Below are 14,338 nucleotides of genomic sequence, written 5' to 3' on the forward strand. Positions count from 1 at the left end.
CAAATTCCCCCAGCTGTGAGCCTTCCAACCTTCTAAGTATTCCTTTATATGTAGTTCAGAGTTCTGGGACCATCCCCTGAGCCTGCTTGGTCGGGTATTCTGTGTTGTTGTTGGCGGAGCTGTCTGCTACACGTCCACCCGATCCGCCATCTTGTTTTTCTCCCCAGTTTTAAGGAACTTTCATCAATCAACTCCTGGTAAGGGAAACAATTGGAAACAAAACTATAAAAATGGAATGTCTTATTTTAAACTTAGTAAAAGCTTGCTTTCAAAAATTGCTTTGTTGTTGTTGTTAAATGCCATCAAGTTGATTGTGACTAATAGCATCCCTGTATAGGGTTTCCTAGGAGCAAGTGGTGTGTTTCAACTGCCGACCTTTTGGTTCGCAGTTCATTCCCGATTCTACAGCGTACAACAGAAATCCATAAAAATCACATTAGACTTAGATAATGAAATTCAGCTGATGTTTCTCGCCATGTAATTATATAGTGAGAATGTGTATGAGAGTGTTTTTTGAGGATTTGTAGACCGTCACACAGTATGTAAAATAATTTGACTCCTGTGATGTTTAATGATTCTACTTTTCAGCAATTTTGAATGTAACCTTACCACAGATGCGTATTGGAATTGGAAGACTGAAGTTTATCAGTTGTGAGGTGACAGAGGTGGTAGAACATAACTTTGGAAATGTTTTAGGATTCTTCTTCCCATTTACCAGCCTGAAGACTCCCTCTTAGAAGTCAAACCAAACAAGCAAAATTCAATCCCATTGACCCGTCTCAGAATCTTGAAGAGGTCACCATGATACAAATGTGGAGACACAGATTTGGCAAACTTATCATTTTAAAAATAACCCCAGTGTCTCAAATAGTTTGTCTTTAGAGAACTTTCAGGATAGTATGCAAATCTCTGTGCTTTCTCCTGGAATCCACCAAAATGACAACCAAGGATAAAAGATAAAAAACACATTGGTTTATGGTATGGAAAGGCTTAGGGAGCCAGGTACCTTTGAAGGTATGATCAAAGGCATAAGGCTAAAAAGAACATAGCAGGTTGACATTCTGAATAAGAAACCATTAGACCTACCCCCACAGTCATAGGTGGGAAGTATAAGTAATAAGATAATAAAAAATGAGAAAAAAATACAGGAGATCAAACTACTTCCTAATAGTCACAGTAAGAAAGAACCCAAAATGGGAAGCTGCTGGCGCTATGTAAGATGCATTTGAAGGCATTGGTAAAGAACAAGGCTCCAGGAACTGATGGAATACAAATTGAAATCTTTCAACAAAGTGTGATAAGTTTCTTAATCATCTATGCCAAGAGATTTGGAAAACAGCTATCTGGCCAACTGACTGGAATAGATCCGTATTTGTGCCCATTCCAAAGAGAGGTAACCCAGTGAAATGAGGAAATCATCGGACAGTATCATTAATATAGCATGCAAACAAATTTTTGCTAAAGATAAACAAAAATAGCTGCAACCATACATTGACAGAGCACTTCCAGAGGTTAAAGCCATATTCAGAAGAGGATGTGGAATGAGGGATAATCATTGTTGACGTCAGATGGTTCTTGGCTGAAAGCAGAGAATACCAGAAAGATGTTTATCTGTGCTTTATTGACTAAACAGAGACTTTTGATTGTGTGGATTGTGACAAGCTATGGACAACACTGCAAAGAATGAGCACTCCGGAATACTTAATTGTGCTCATGAAGAGCCTGTCCATAGACCAAGAGACTGTTGTTCGAACAGAACAAGGGAACAATGAGTAGTTTAAAGTTTGGAAAGGTTTGTGCCAGGGTTATATTCTTTTACCATATTTATTCAGTCTGTATCCTGAGCAAATAATTAGAGAATTTGGATTATATGAAGAAGAACGTGGCATCAGGATTCGAGGAAGACTCATTAACAACCTGCAATATGATCAAACTTACTTGCTGAAAGTGAAGAGAACTTAAAATACAAACTGGTGAAGATGAAAGACTACAGCCTTTGATATGGGTTGTACCTCAATGTAAAGAAAACAATAATCTTCACCACTGGAGCAGTAAACAACATCCATATAAAGGGAGAAAAGGTTGACTTCATTTTGCTCAGATCAACCATCAATACTCACGGAAGCAGCAGTCAAGAAATTAACATTTTGCATTAGGCAAATCTGCTGCACAAGACCTCTTTACAGTGTTCAAGAGTAAAAATGTCCGTTTGAGGACTAAGGTATGCCTGACCCTAGCCATGGTATTTTCAGTAACCTCATATACAAGTGAAAGTTGGACAGTGAATAAAGAAGACCGTAGAAGCATTGATGCATTTCAGTGATGGTGTTGGAGAAGAATATTAAAAGTACCATGAACTTTTAATAAAATTAAAAGTACCAGAAGAACAAACCAATCTGTGTTGGAAGAAGTACAACCGGAATGCTCCTTGAAAGCCAAGATGGCCAGACCTCGTCTCTCATTTTTCCGACATACCATCAGGAGGAACCAGTCCGTGAAGAAGGATATCATGTTTGGTAAGGTGGAGAGTCAAAGAAAAAGAGGAAGACCCCCACAACGAGATGGATTGTCACATTCTGTTGTGCATAGGGTCACAGTGAGTCAGTGCTGATTTGGTGGCACTTAACAACAACAAAATTGGCACTGTGGGATAAGCACTGGACTATATAAGGTTGTAGTGGTTACGAATCGGGCTGCGAACCTTAAGGTCAGCGGTTCGAAACTACCAGCCGCTCCGCGAGAGAAAGATACGGCTTTCTAGTCCCGTAAAGATTTACAGCCTCGGAAACCCTGTACAGGGTCGCTATGGTTCAGAACCAACTCGATGGCACTTAACAACAACAACAACAACATACAAGGTCGGTTTAAACTACAAGGTCAGTCTTTCAAATCCACCAGCCATTCCTTGGAATCTCTATACGGGGTCACTATGAATTGGAACCAGCTCGGTGGCGTTTAATAACAACAAAAACATTATCAAATAACATGAGAAGAATTTCCAGAACTAAAGGTTTTTATGTCTTAGAATAAAAGGGTCCACCAACTGCTCAGCACAGTGAGTATGTTAGTAATGGAAATAGAGAAAAAACATACCAAGGCTCATCATTAGAACTTGGAGAACATTTGGGGAAGAGAATTATAAATAACTTCCAGAGACTGGGGTTAAGGGAGTGGCTGAGGGAAAGATCCAGAAATTAAAGTACCCCCTTTAGTGTATTCAGTTGAAACACTGCAAAATGATAGCACAAAACCTTCTGATACAGAATTTTATTCCCAACTAAATTTCTAAATATGAGGATGAAGACTTTTTCAGATATTCTGAGTCTCAAAATGTATATTCCATGCATTCTTTCTTAGAAAGATACCGATAGATAATGTTCTTTCCAAATAGTTCATGAGTCCCAACCCTGGAAAGGGGTAAAAGAAATGCACAGGATGGAAAACCAAACCAAATCCATTGCCATCAAGTTGATTCTGTGTCATAGTAACTCTATAGGGCAGAGTAGGACTGGGTGCCTTATAGGGTTTCCAAAGCTGTGGCTGGTGGTTTCAAATTAGTGACATTTGGTTTGCAGTCAAGGGCTTTTTAATGTCTGTACCACCAGGTATATTCCCAGATTTCCAGTTGTGCAGCAGGCCTATCCCAGATTGGAAAAAGAAAGGAGGATGAAACTCAAGGAGGGAGGTCTTCAGTAAAATATGGAAAAAATAGTTTGCATGCTCATGTGATTAGGTAAAAAATACTGAGAAGGGTTTTATAGTTACATTGAAGAGTTAATCATGGGTATTAAGAAAACTAAACAAATAAAAGCAGTTACTACCTTATAGAACAGACAAGTTATATATTTGATGCATTACTCAAGGTAGGCTATGGATCAACTTAGCCATGAATTCAGAACTAGATGGTGCCCAGTTACCGTAACTGAATGTTTTACTCAAATATTCTGTAGAATAATCATAAAAGAGTAATTGCAGAATACAATTTCAAATTCTTTTTGGGATCCATATATTTTGGAGTCATGGAGGCTGGATAATCCTCCCAAATTATATTATAATGAGATAATCTTTAAACCTTAAGCCAAAAATTATCCCCTGAATTATTCATTAAGTCCAAGACTAATTTTGCTTTACCAGTGAAGAACGTATGCCCTGATCATTACACTCTTTAAAGTATGATCTATATGGGATCATGAGTCCTCGTGTGCTGCTGTGGGTTAATGGGCTGAACTCCAGAGTTGGTTTGAACCACAAGGTTGGCGGTTCAAGCTCACCAGCTGTTCTTCAGAAACCCTCTACAGGATCACTATATGGTACTTAACAACAATATGGAACATATTGACTGTGGACCTTAGAGGGCAGTGAGTGTATGTTAATGTAAAGGACTTAGTTAGAAAAGGAGGGTGAGAATGATTGCCAAATTTGAAGGATGTAATCAGTGTCACCGAGTTGTGCATGCAGAAATTGTTGGATTGTTATAAGTTCTGCTGTTCATGTTGTCAGCTACAAAAGTAGAAAACAACCTTGTCCTCCTGTTGCCCCCTTTCCAAATCTCTGCTCACCATAGTTACTTGGGCACCCAGCAGATGGAAGCTTCTTTTCAGTGTTAGCACACATATCATAGCAGGGTTATGGCCAAACAAATCCTGCACTGGTCTTTAAATTTTTATTTGGAAGTGACACAAGTACTTCTGATTATATTTTATTGGTCATAGCAAATCACATCTTACTTCAGAAGGGGGCACTGAAAGACATGCTTATTAATTAGCCTGTTGTGAGGAGAACAGAGGTGCTTGTGACCCACTATAGTTCCTACCACATTTATCTAAAATGTGTGAGGAGGCATAATGTAAACAAGAGCAGTGATGAATAAGTTTTCCTTTAACTGTATTATGAAGATGGTGGGGGATGGGAGTGGGTAGCCAGATTCTCATGTGACCATAATAGACAATGACTAAAAGTGATTAAGGAGCTCTGGTAGCATAGTGGTTACGAATCAGGCTGTGAACCTTAAGGTCAGCAGTTCGAAACTACTAGCTGTTCTGCAGGAGAAAGATGAGGCTTTCTGTACCCTTAAAGATTTACAGCCTCAGAAACCCTGTACAGGGTCGCTATGGGTCGGCATCAACTTGACGGCACTTAACAACAAAAGTGATTAATGAGGAAATGACAGTATAAACATACGGAGTTAAATACCAAGAGAAATAACTGTATTGTTGTTGTTCAGTGCCATCAAGTCAGTTCTGACTCATAGTGACCCTGTATAGGGTATCTGAGGAGCAGCTTATGAGATTGAACTTCCCAATTTGCAGTTCAATCTGACTTTGCAGTCCACTACTTCAAAACATATGTGGAAAATGGAATTATAAAATAATGGATATTTTCCACAGGCCTTTTGAAGCTCTCATATTAGAAAGAGAACTGGTTTGCATCAACGCATTGGGCTTGAGTAGTAAGGGTTGGGCAAAGGACTGAGCTTTTTCCTTATAATTTTATTAGTTTATAGGATAAAAAAAATTCAAAGTCTGATCATACCCATAATTTCAAGATTATGAGAATTAAATGTGCTCACATAAACATAAATGAATATAGCAGCAAGTAGAGAGCTGAACCACGGTTTGTGGACTAATATTAGGTATCTTTCTTTTTTCCTATTTTGTTTAATGCATTAACTTCAGAGAGTGTGTGGCGGGGAGGGTGAAGGAGGTTGGAGTGCAAAGAAGTGATTTTCTGTTGTTGATAAATGCCACTGAGTGGCTTCCAACTCCTAACACCCTGTATAAGGTTTCTGATTAGCAGCTGCTGGGTTTGAACTGCCGACCTTGTGATTCACAGCCCAGCGCTGATCCTAGCTAGGAGTCTGTGATTTTCTACTGAGGATGTAAAAAGCTCCCATAGGGTTGTGCAAGTTGAAATTTAAATAAACTTGAATTTATTTCATATCTTTTTCTTCTTAGGATAGACCAGAGATTTGTTTTATGAAGGGTGCTTATGAACAGGTGATAAAGTACTGCATTACATACCACAGCAAAGGTCAGACCTTGACCCTCTCCCAGCAGCAGAGAGATCTGTATCAACAAGAGAAGGCCCGGATGGGCTCAGCAGGACTCAGAGGTAATACCATTTCAGCATAGTCTCTTTGGGAGTGGGGGCGGATCATGCCTTCTTTCCATTGTAAGTGGATTTCTATGGCAAGCTTCACATCTGAGCTATCCGAGCTGTATTCCAGGCTGTGTAGAACTCTTGCTTTTCCTGAGGTGTTAGTTGGTTGACTGGCCCCCAGTAAATGGAAAGTCAGGAATGTATGAAATACCAAAAAAATATGAAATTTGGTTTGTAAAGACCTGCAATGGGCTAAGTAGGTAATGGAAATGTTATTTTAAACAGGTTTACCCTGTGTGATAAGGGAGATGGATAAAAGTAAATTGTGGCTACTCAGTCCTTATTTCATCTCTCTTGTCTTAAGCCCCTAATTTGTTTTTTAAACGGAAATGATTGGTAACTTGATCCTTGTCCGTTGGGTCCTTCCATTGCCATTGCTTGTGTACTATGTGCTGCTCACTGAACAGTGAAGGTGGTGGGGAGGATCATGTAAAATGAAAGATGGGAGGAGCAGGGTTAGGGCAGCCACCAGGCTTGTGGAGAACATACGTACTTACATAGTCTCTCTCAAAGAAAGGGGAGGAGTTGACTTCTTCTTATTTTTATGAAATAAAAATTAAGCACTACAGTGTTTGGGATAAAGGAAATGAGTTATGTCAAAAATGTTCTTTTTATTCATGGTTCTTTTAAGTGCAGGGACTTTCTGTGGGTTTAATTTGGTTAGTTTTATAGGATTATCCAAATTACAAGCTAGGTTTGGAAAACTATTAAGATGTATAGAGGTATTTTTGTGACTTTATTTCAGGACAGTGTTTTGTTTCTCTCAATCCGTAGCATGAGAGCTTCAAAAACAGCATAGATAAAAAGACCTTATTTTGTGCCATTGATGCATTGTGACCCTGTCAGACAGAGTAGAGTTTCCCCCCTAGACCTAGGCTTCAGTCTTATGGGAGCAGAAAGCTAGGTTTTTCCTCCCTCAGAGTCACTGGTGGGTTCAAACTACCAACCTTCGAGTAGCGTCCAAGTCTGTTAACCGTTGTGTCACCACAGAGACCTGTTGTTGCTAAGTGCCATTGAGTCAGTTCCAACTCATAATGACCGTTTATGAGGCGTAGCTGGTGCATTTGAATCACTAACCTTTTGGTTTAAGAGTCCAGTGTTTATCCTGAAGCACCACACCAGGACTCCCGTAAACACCTATAAAGATCATAAAGGTTCTGCATGTGCTCCCTGTTTTCTTTGAAGTTTACAACAAAGGTTTTCACATTTTTATTTTAACTATTTTCAACTTAAGGGTTGTAGAGAGTTGTGTATGTGTGCATGGGTGTTTAACATTGTGATCGAGATTAGAGTTGGTAGAGGAGAGAAATCTTTGCCCCACTGGGTTTAAAGAGACATCTGTTCATGTTTCTCTTACTTTTATGTATTTTCTTTTTGTCTCCCCTTCATACCCTGTAATTAACATAGTGAGGAAAATAAATATTCTTTTTATTTGAAACTTTTTCTTGTGAATTGAGTAACGGTTTATAGAGCAGATCATTGGTTTTACATTCAACAAATCATCCATTCTTTTCAGCTCAATGATTGCAAATCCCCTCCATGCAGCAACTGCCCTGCCACTTTCTTCCTGTGGTTCTTATTTCCATTAATCTTAATTTGAACAGATAGGTACTTATTTTGCATCCTATAAAATTTAACTTATTTAAAAAAAAATCAACCCTGTAGTTCTTAATTTTGAAACTAGAATGTGGTTTGTTTTTATATCTCAGTCAGAGGCACTCTACGTGAAACAGCATACCTATCTTAGTCTCAGAGCGTAGCAAAAGATCTTCATTTGTGTAGAGAAACAAACAAATAAATGCAGGTCATTTAAAGAGAACTGAGGTCTCAGAGCAGGTATGCCACTAGATTAGCGCCCTCCCTCAGTTGGGAGTGGCCAGTGCCTGATCTTCCTTTCTCTTGACTTGCTGACGCACAGGTTGATACTCAGTCCCTCTGGCACCATTCCGCCTCTGTCCAGGGAGAAAGCATTAGGAGCCCACATCTACATAAAATGCTAGATGTGATTTTTAAATTGGAAAAACATATGTTACTTGCCTATAACCTCGGTTTTCCAAATAACTCTAACCCTTCGTACTTTCTGTGTGACTATAGATACTTCTATTGGTTTCTTTGGGATTTTTCAGTGTCCCTATGAGGTACTTATATTTAATTTGTGGCCTTTTGCATGCTGTCTTTGTTAAGTTGTTTAATCTTACTAATATCCCAGAAGGAGGCATATCCCCCTTGGTCCATAAGTGTAATTATCGGAGGTTCTAGAATTCTAGAATAATCTACGTGGTATTTGAGAAATGAATAATACAGGACAACAGGAAACTAACTATAAATTATATGGTAATATTCTTGATACATTGTTAGAGAACCAAAGTTACACATAAGGAATGCCTGTTAATGTTAGGGAAGATTAAAAAATTTGAACTGTTGTTGGTATTAATGATTTTACAATCACTTTACAAATTAAATTGCCCTCCGAAGAGTTGGCTGTGTATAAAATTGTTATTGGTAGTATATAATTAATTGATACAGCTTTTTCATCAAGCTGTTAGATTTTTCTGGAGATCTATAAACTGGAAAGATGAAGATATGTTAGTAGATGCCATTCTCCAAGATGTTTAGAATTGACTTTAAAACTTGACAGACCCATAGTTTCTCCAAATAATGAATTGCATTTACTATGTAGACTGATTTCTTTCAAAAGTAGATTCATGCAGATGCAGTGCAGTGCAAAGACACTCATCATTCACTGCTCACTTGCCTTCTTTGCAGAACAGTTTTTTTTCATTGAGTTATAATTCCTTTAAAATTTTAGAGCTTAAAGTAACCCATATGCAGAACAGTAAATATGTAAATATGTCTTAGCGTGTTATCATTGTAATTTTTAAAGGTCATATGTTTTGATTTTTAAAGACTGCAAATGCCATTGCAAGTTTAAGTGATTTGTTTGAGAAGTGTTATATCTCTAACTCTTTTTTTATCAACTAAATTATGTTTTTGAGACACAGCATTTTATTCTTTGGGTTTTGTTATTATTTTTTGAAGTGCTTGCTTTAGCTTCTGGTCCTGAACTGGGACAGCTGACATTTCTTGGCCTGGTGGGAATCATCGATCCTCCTAGAACTGGCGTGAAAGAAGCTGTTACAACACTCATTGCCTCAGGAGTATCAATAAAAATGATTACTGGAGATTCACAGGAGACTGCAGTTGCGATCGGTATGACTAGGTTGCTTCCTTTTGTTTATGATAGCTTTTCTCAAGATACTGCAGTGCACAAACATATAGGTAGTTTTTTTTGACTTGTAAGTGTGCTTGTAAAATATAAAGGTTACACAATTAAAACAATGATTTTACTCATACTCTATGTAAAATTATGTGCAAAAATTGATATTAACTTAAAAAGTATTACAGTTGTTGGAAATACATAATTGAATCATGACATTACATATCTGTTTTATTCACTGAAGGATCATTGATTATGTGAAAGGAAACTATTTAGTTTTCCTTTAAACCTAATTTGAAAACATTTGTACCAAATTTGCGAAAAACAAGCCTGTAAATTACCCTCTGCTATACTGAGGCTTTCTACTCCCGTAAAGATTTACACCCTCGGAAACCCTGTACAGGGTCGCTATGGGTCGGAACCGACTCGATGGCAAACAACAACAACAATACTATGCTTTTAGGAGTCCTGGTGTGGCGCTGTGAGCTAATGTGTCAGATTGCAAAGTCGTTTCAACTGCAAAGTCAGTGGTTCAAGCTCACTAGATACTCCTTGGAAACCCTATACAGGGTCACAATGAGTTGGAATTGACTCAACGGCACTTAGCAACAACAACAACAACATACTGTGCTTTCATATACCCTATACTATTACCCTATCATACATGAGGGAGTTTCAAAAAGTTCGTGGAAAAGTATTATTAAAGATGATAGAAGTTTTCCATGAACTTTTTGAAGCCCCTTCATATCATATCTGCCAAGATTTCAGTGTCATTTTAACATTACTTTTAAAATGTAAGAAAAATAATGAGTTTCAAAGTTAGTCTCCCAGAGTCTGTAAAAAATAATTCATTCTGAGAAATTGAAAGAGCGTGTTATGCTTCTGATTTTAAATAATTAATTTTATAATTTATTCTGATTTTATTAATATGATGAGGGACTGGAGCAGGAATTTCAAAGATGATGTTCTCTAAGAAGAATAGATTGCCAGAAATGGAATAATGGTGGGAAGGTTATACCTAGAAAAACTTACCAACATTAATTTTCATTTACATAAAACTATATGATTATCACAGATCTACCACAGTTTTGTCTGGCTTTGAAAGTTGTTCTTAAAATATATGATCTTCATTAAAATTGTGCTGTTGAGCTGTTTCTTAGGTATCCTGGCTTTAAAAAAGTAAAAATTCCTTAAGTTCACACAAAAAAAGAAAATAAGCAAATAAAAAGCCCCTCAGTGATTTTATACATTCAGATCAATTTTTCTTGCTAATAGTTTGTCTTCTTATCCTTTGATATAAAAGCATTTTATACTTAAAAAGAGTGGGTAACTTGAAGAATATTAAATATAAAGTGCGTTGACTAGGTATCAAGCAAAAATTTTGGTTAATTACTTTTTCTCTTGCTTTCAACCTTAGCTAGTCGTCTGGGATTTTATTCCAAAACTTCCCAGTCAGTCTCAGGAGAAGAAATTGATACAATGGATGTCCAGCAGCTTTCACAAATCGTACCAAAGGTATGCCTACACAAAAGCACTTTAGACGGAATAACCTTATTCAAAGTGTCATTATTTCTACTAATAGCCTAATGGGAGACTTTATTTGTGAATGACTTAGAAATGACCACCAAGTCTGTTGATGCACATCGTAAAGTGAAATCCTATGGAGATAAGTCTTATCACTGACAGTGTTTATAATATGAAGTGATCATCATGAATGCCAGCACAAAGTCCTTTACTGTAGCACCAGCCAACTTTCTTCTGAGGAATGTACTATGGAAATTATTGTCATTGTTAAGTGTTGTCAAATCAGTTCTGATGCATAGCAACCCTGTATAGGGTTTCCAATAGGAGCACCTGGTGAATTTGAATTGCCAACTTTGCAGTCCAGTATATTAATCTGCAGTGCCACACAAAGTTGTTGTTGTTAGGTGCCGTCGAATCGGTTTTGACTCATAGCGACCCTGTGCACAACAGAACAAAACATTGCCTGGTCCTTTGCTTGCTAAGCCTGAACCCATCGCTTCTGCCATTTTGCCAGTCCATCTTGTTGGGGGATCTCCCTCTTTCTCTCTAGTTCTCCAGTTCACCTTCTCCAGTGCCTGGTTCCTCCTGAAAATATGTCCAAAATTTGAGAGACGAAGTTTGGCAATCCTGACTTTAAAGTAGCACTCAGGCTGTACTTCTTCCAACACAAATCTGTGTGTTCTTTGGCAGTCCACGATATTTTCAGTATTCTCCTCTAACACCATGACTTAAATTCATCAATTCTTCTGCGATCTTCCTTATTCACTCTCCAATTTTCACATGCATGTGAGGTTATTGAAAATACGTGGTTTGGGTCAGGCGCACCTTAGTCCTCAAACTGACATCTTTGCTCTTCAACACTTCAGAGAGGTCTTGTGTAACACATTTGCCTAATGCAATTGTTGTTAAGTGCCGTCGAATCGATTCCAACCCATAGCGACCCTGTATAGGGTTTCCAAGGAGCAGCTGGTGAGCTTGAACCACCAACCTTGCAATTCAGACAACTTTGCAGTCTGACGCATTAGCCCACAGTGCCATACCAGGACTCCGCCTAATGCAATACGTTGTGTAATTTCTTGACTGCTGCTTCCATGAGTGTTGATGGTGGATCTGAGCAAATAAGTCTTAAACAACTTCAATCTTTTCGCCATTGATATGAATATTGTTATTGGTCCAGTTGTGAGGATTTTTGTTTTCTTTACATTGAAATGCAACCCAAACCGAAGAAGTGATCTTTGATCTTCATCAGCAAGTTATTTTAAATCCTCTTCACTGTCAGTAAGCAAGGTTGTATCATTTGCATATTGCAGATTGTTAATGAGTCTTCCTCCAATCCTGATGCCATGTTTTTCTTCATATAACCCAGCTTCTCAGATTTATTTTCTCAGCATACAGATTAAGTTAGTATGGTGAAAGACATACAACTCTGGTGCACTGTCAGCACCAGATTATTGAATGCTGAAAAATGAGGAGGAGTTCCAGAATATTGTCAGATACAGTGCCGGAAGATGAGTCCCTCAGGTTGGAAGATACTCAAAATGCGAATGGGGAAGAGTTGCCTTCGCAAAGTAGAGTTGACTATGAAGACGCAAATGAAGTAAAGTCCTCGGGACCTTCATTTGTGGATGGGGCACATCTCAGAATGAAGAGAAACAGCTGTAAACATCCATTAATAATTAGAATATGGAATGTACAAAGTATGAATCTAGGAAAATTGGAAATTGTAAAAAATGAAATGTAACACATAAATATCGATATCCCAGGAATTAGTGAGTTGAAATGGATTGGTATTGGCCAGTCTGAACCTGACAATCCCATAGTTTACTATGGTGTCACATTCATCATCAGAAAAACATATATCAAGGTCAGTCTTGAAGTACAACACTGTCTATGATAGGATAATACCCATACTCCTACAAGGAAGACCAGTTACTACTACTGTTATTAACTTCAGGCTGAAATTGACCAAACATGCAATCAAGATGTGTTGATCGTTACTGGTGATTGGAATGCAAAGGTTGGAGACGAAGAAAGATTAGTTGAGAAATATGACCTTGGTGATAGAAACTATGCAGGGGATTGCATGATAGAATTTTGCAAGACTAATGACTTCTTCATTGCGAATACCTTTGTAAACATAAAAGATGATTAAACACAAACCTCACCACATGGAATTCTCAGAAATAGACTACACGTTTGGAAAGAGATAGTGGAAAAGCTCCATATTATCAGCCCAAACAAGGCCAAGGGTAGACTGTGGAACAGACCATCAACTGGTCATATGCAAATTCAGGCTGAAGCTGAAGAAAACTAAAACAAGTTCACGGGAGCCAAAATATGACCTTGAATACCTCCCACACAAGGTTTAGAAGTGGTTTTATTTACCAAGTAGAGTGTATAGAGAAACCATTATTTTATAATTCTTAATCTTTTGTTCTGTTTTAGGGTTACCATTAATATATAATGCTTTTTATTCTACTTTCAGTTGAAGTATTCATTTATATACAGTAAAATAGTCCCTTTTTTAGTGTGCGATACTGAGTTTTGACAAATGCATGCAGTCTTGTAACCACCATCACAATTAAGATATAGAAGAATATCATAGACCAGAGTTTTTTCCCTTTTGTAGTCAACTCTTAACTTTCAGCTGTTGGGAACCACTAATCTGTTTTCTGTCCATATAGTTTTGCGTTTTCCAGAATGCTCTAGTAGAAATAGAATGATACAGTGTGAGATCTTTGAATCTGCTTCTTTCATTTAGCGTAATTTATTTGAAATTTATCCATATTGGTGTATTAGTAGTTCATTCTTTTAATTACTGAGTGACTGCACCCTACCTGTTTACCAATTAAAGGGCATTTGGATTATTTTCATATTTTGGCAATTATAAATAAAACCACTGAAAACATTTGTGTATAGGTTTTTGTGTGAACTTAAGTTTTTGTTTCTTTTGAGTACTGAAAATTACGAAAGAGTAATTGTTGGAGTTTTTGACTCTCATGGAAGGAGCAGTCAAGAGATCAAATGACATAATTTTATTGAGCAAATCTGTTACACAAGACTTTAAAGTGTTGACAAGCAAAGATGTCACTTTGAGGACTAGGAGTCCCTGACCTAAGCCATGGTTTTTCGGTAGCCTCATATGCATGTGAAAGTGGTACAGTGAATAAGGATGACCATAGAACAATTGATACATTTGAGTTATTGTGTTAAGAGATGAATATTAAAAGTACCATGGAGTGGAGAACAAACAAGATGGCGGATCTGGTGGACGTGTAGCAAAGAGCTCTGCCAACAACAACACAGAATACCCGACCGAGCAGGCTCAGGGAATGGTCCCAGAACTCTAAACCACATATAAAGGAATACTTAGAAGGTTGGAAGGCTCACAGCTGGGGGAATTTGTGGCAGAAGCAAGAAATCTATTGCTTTCTAGTC

At 37.8% G+C, this 14,338-nt stretch overlaps 1 protein-coding gene across 2 annotated transcripts in view; it reads left to right on the forward strand.

Annotated features, from left to right (window-relative positions):
• ATP2C1 (ATPase, Ca++ transporting, type 2C, member 1) overlaps positions 1-14,338 on the forward strand; it is a 192,324-nt gene that overhangs the window by 158,690 nt on the left and 19,296 nt on the right. For both annotated transcript variants that reach the window (XM_006840020.1, XM_006840021.1), the window contains exons 17-19: positions 5,955-6,111; positions 9,199-9,369; positions 10,794-10,891. In XM_006840020.1, coding sequence (XP_006840083.1) covers positions 5,955-6,111; positions 9,199-9,369; positions 10,794-10,891 — 426 coding nt within the window. The remainder of the gene's footprint in view (positions 1-5,954; positions 6,112-9,198; positions 9,370-10,793; positions 10,892-14,338) is intronic.

Source organism: Chrysochloris asiatica, unplaced genomic scaffold (genome assembly GCF_000296735.1).
Source record: "Chrysochloris asiatica unplaced genomic scaffold, ChrAsi1.0 scaffold00028, whole genome shotgun sequence".
NCBI classification, from domain to species: domain Eukaryota; kingdom Metazoa; phylum Chordata; class Mammalia; order Afrosoricida; family Chrysochloridae; genus Chrysochloris; species Chrysochloris asiatica.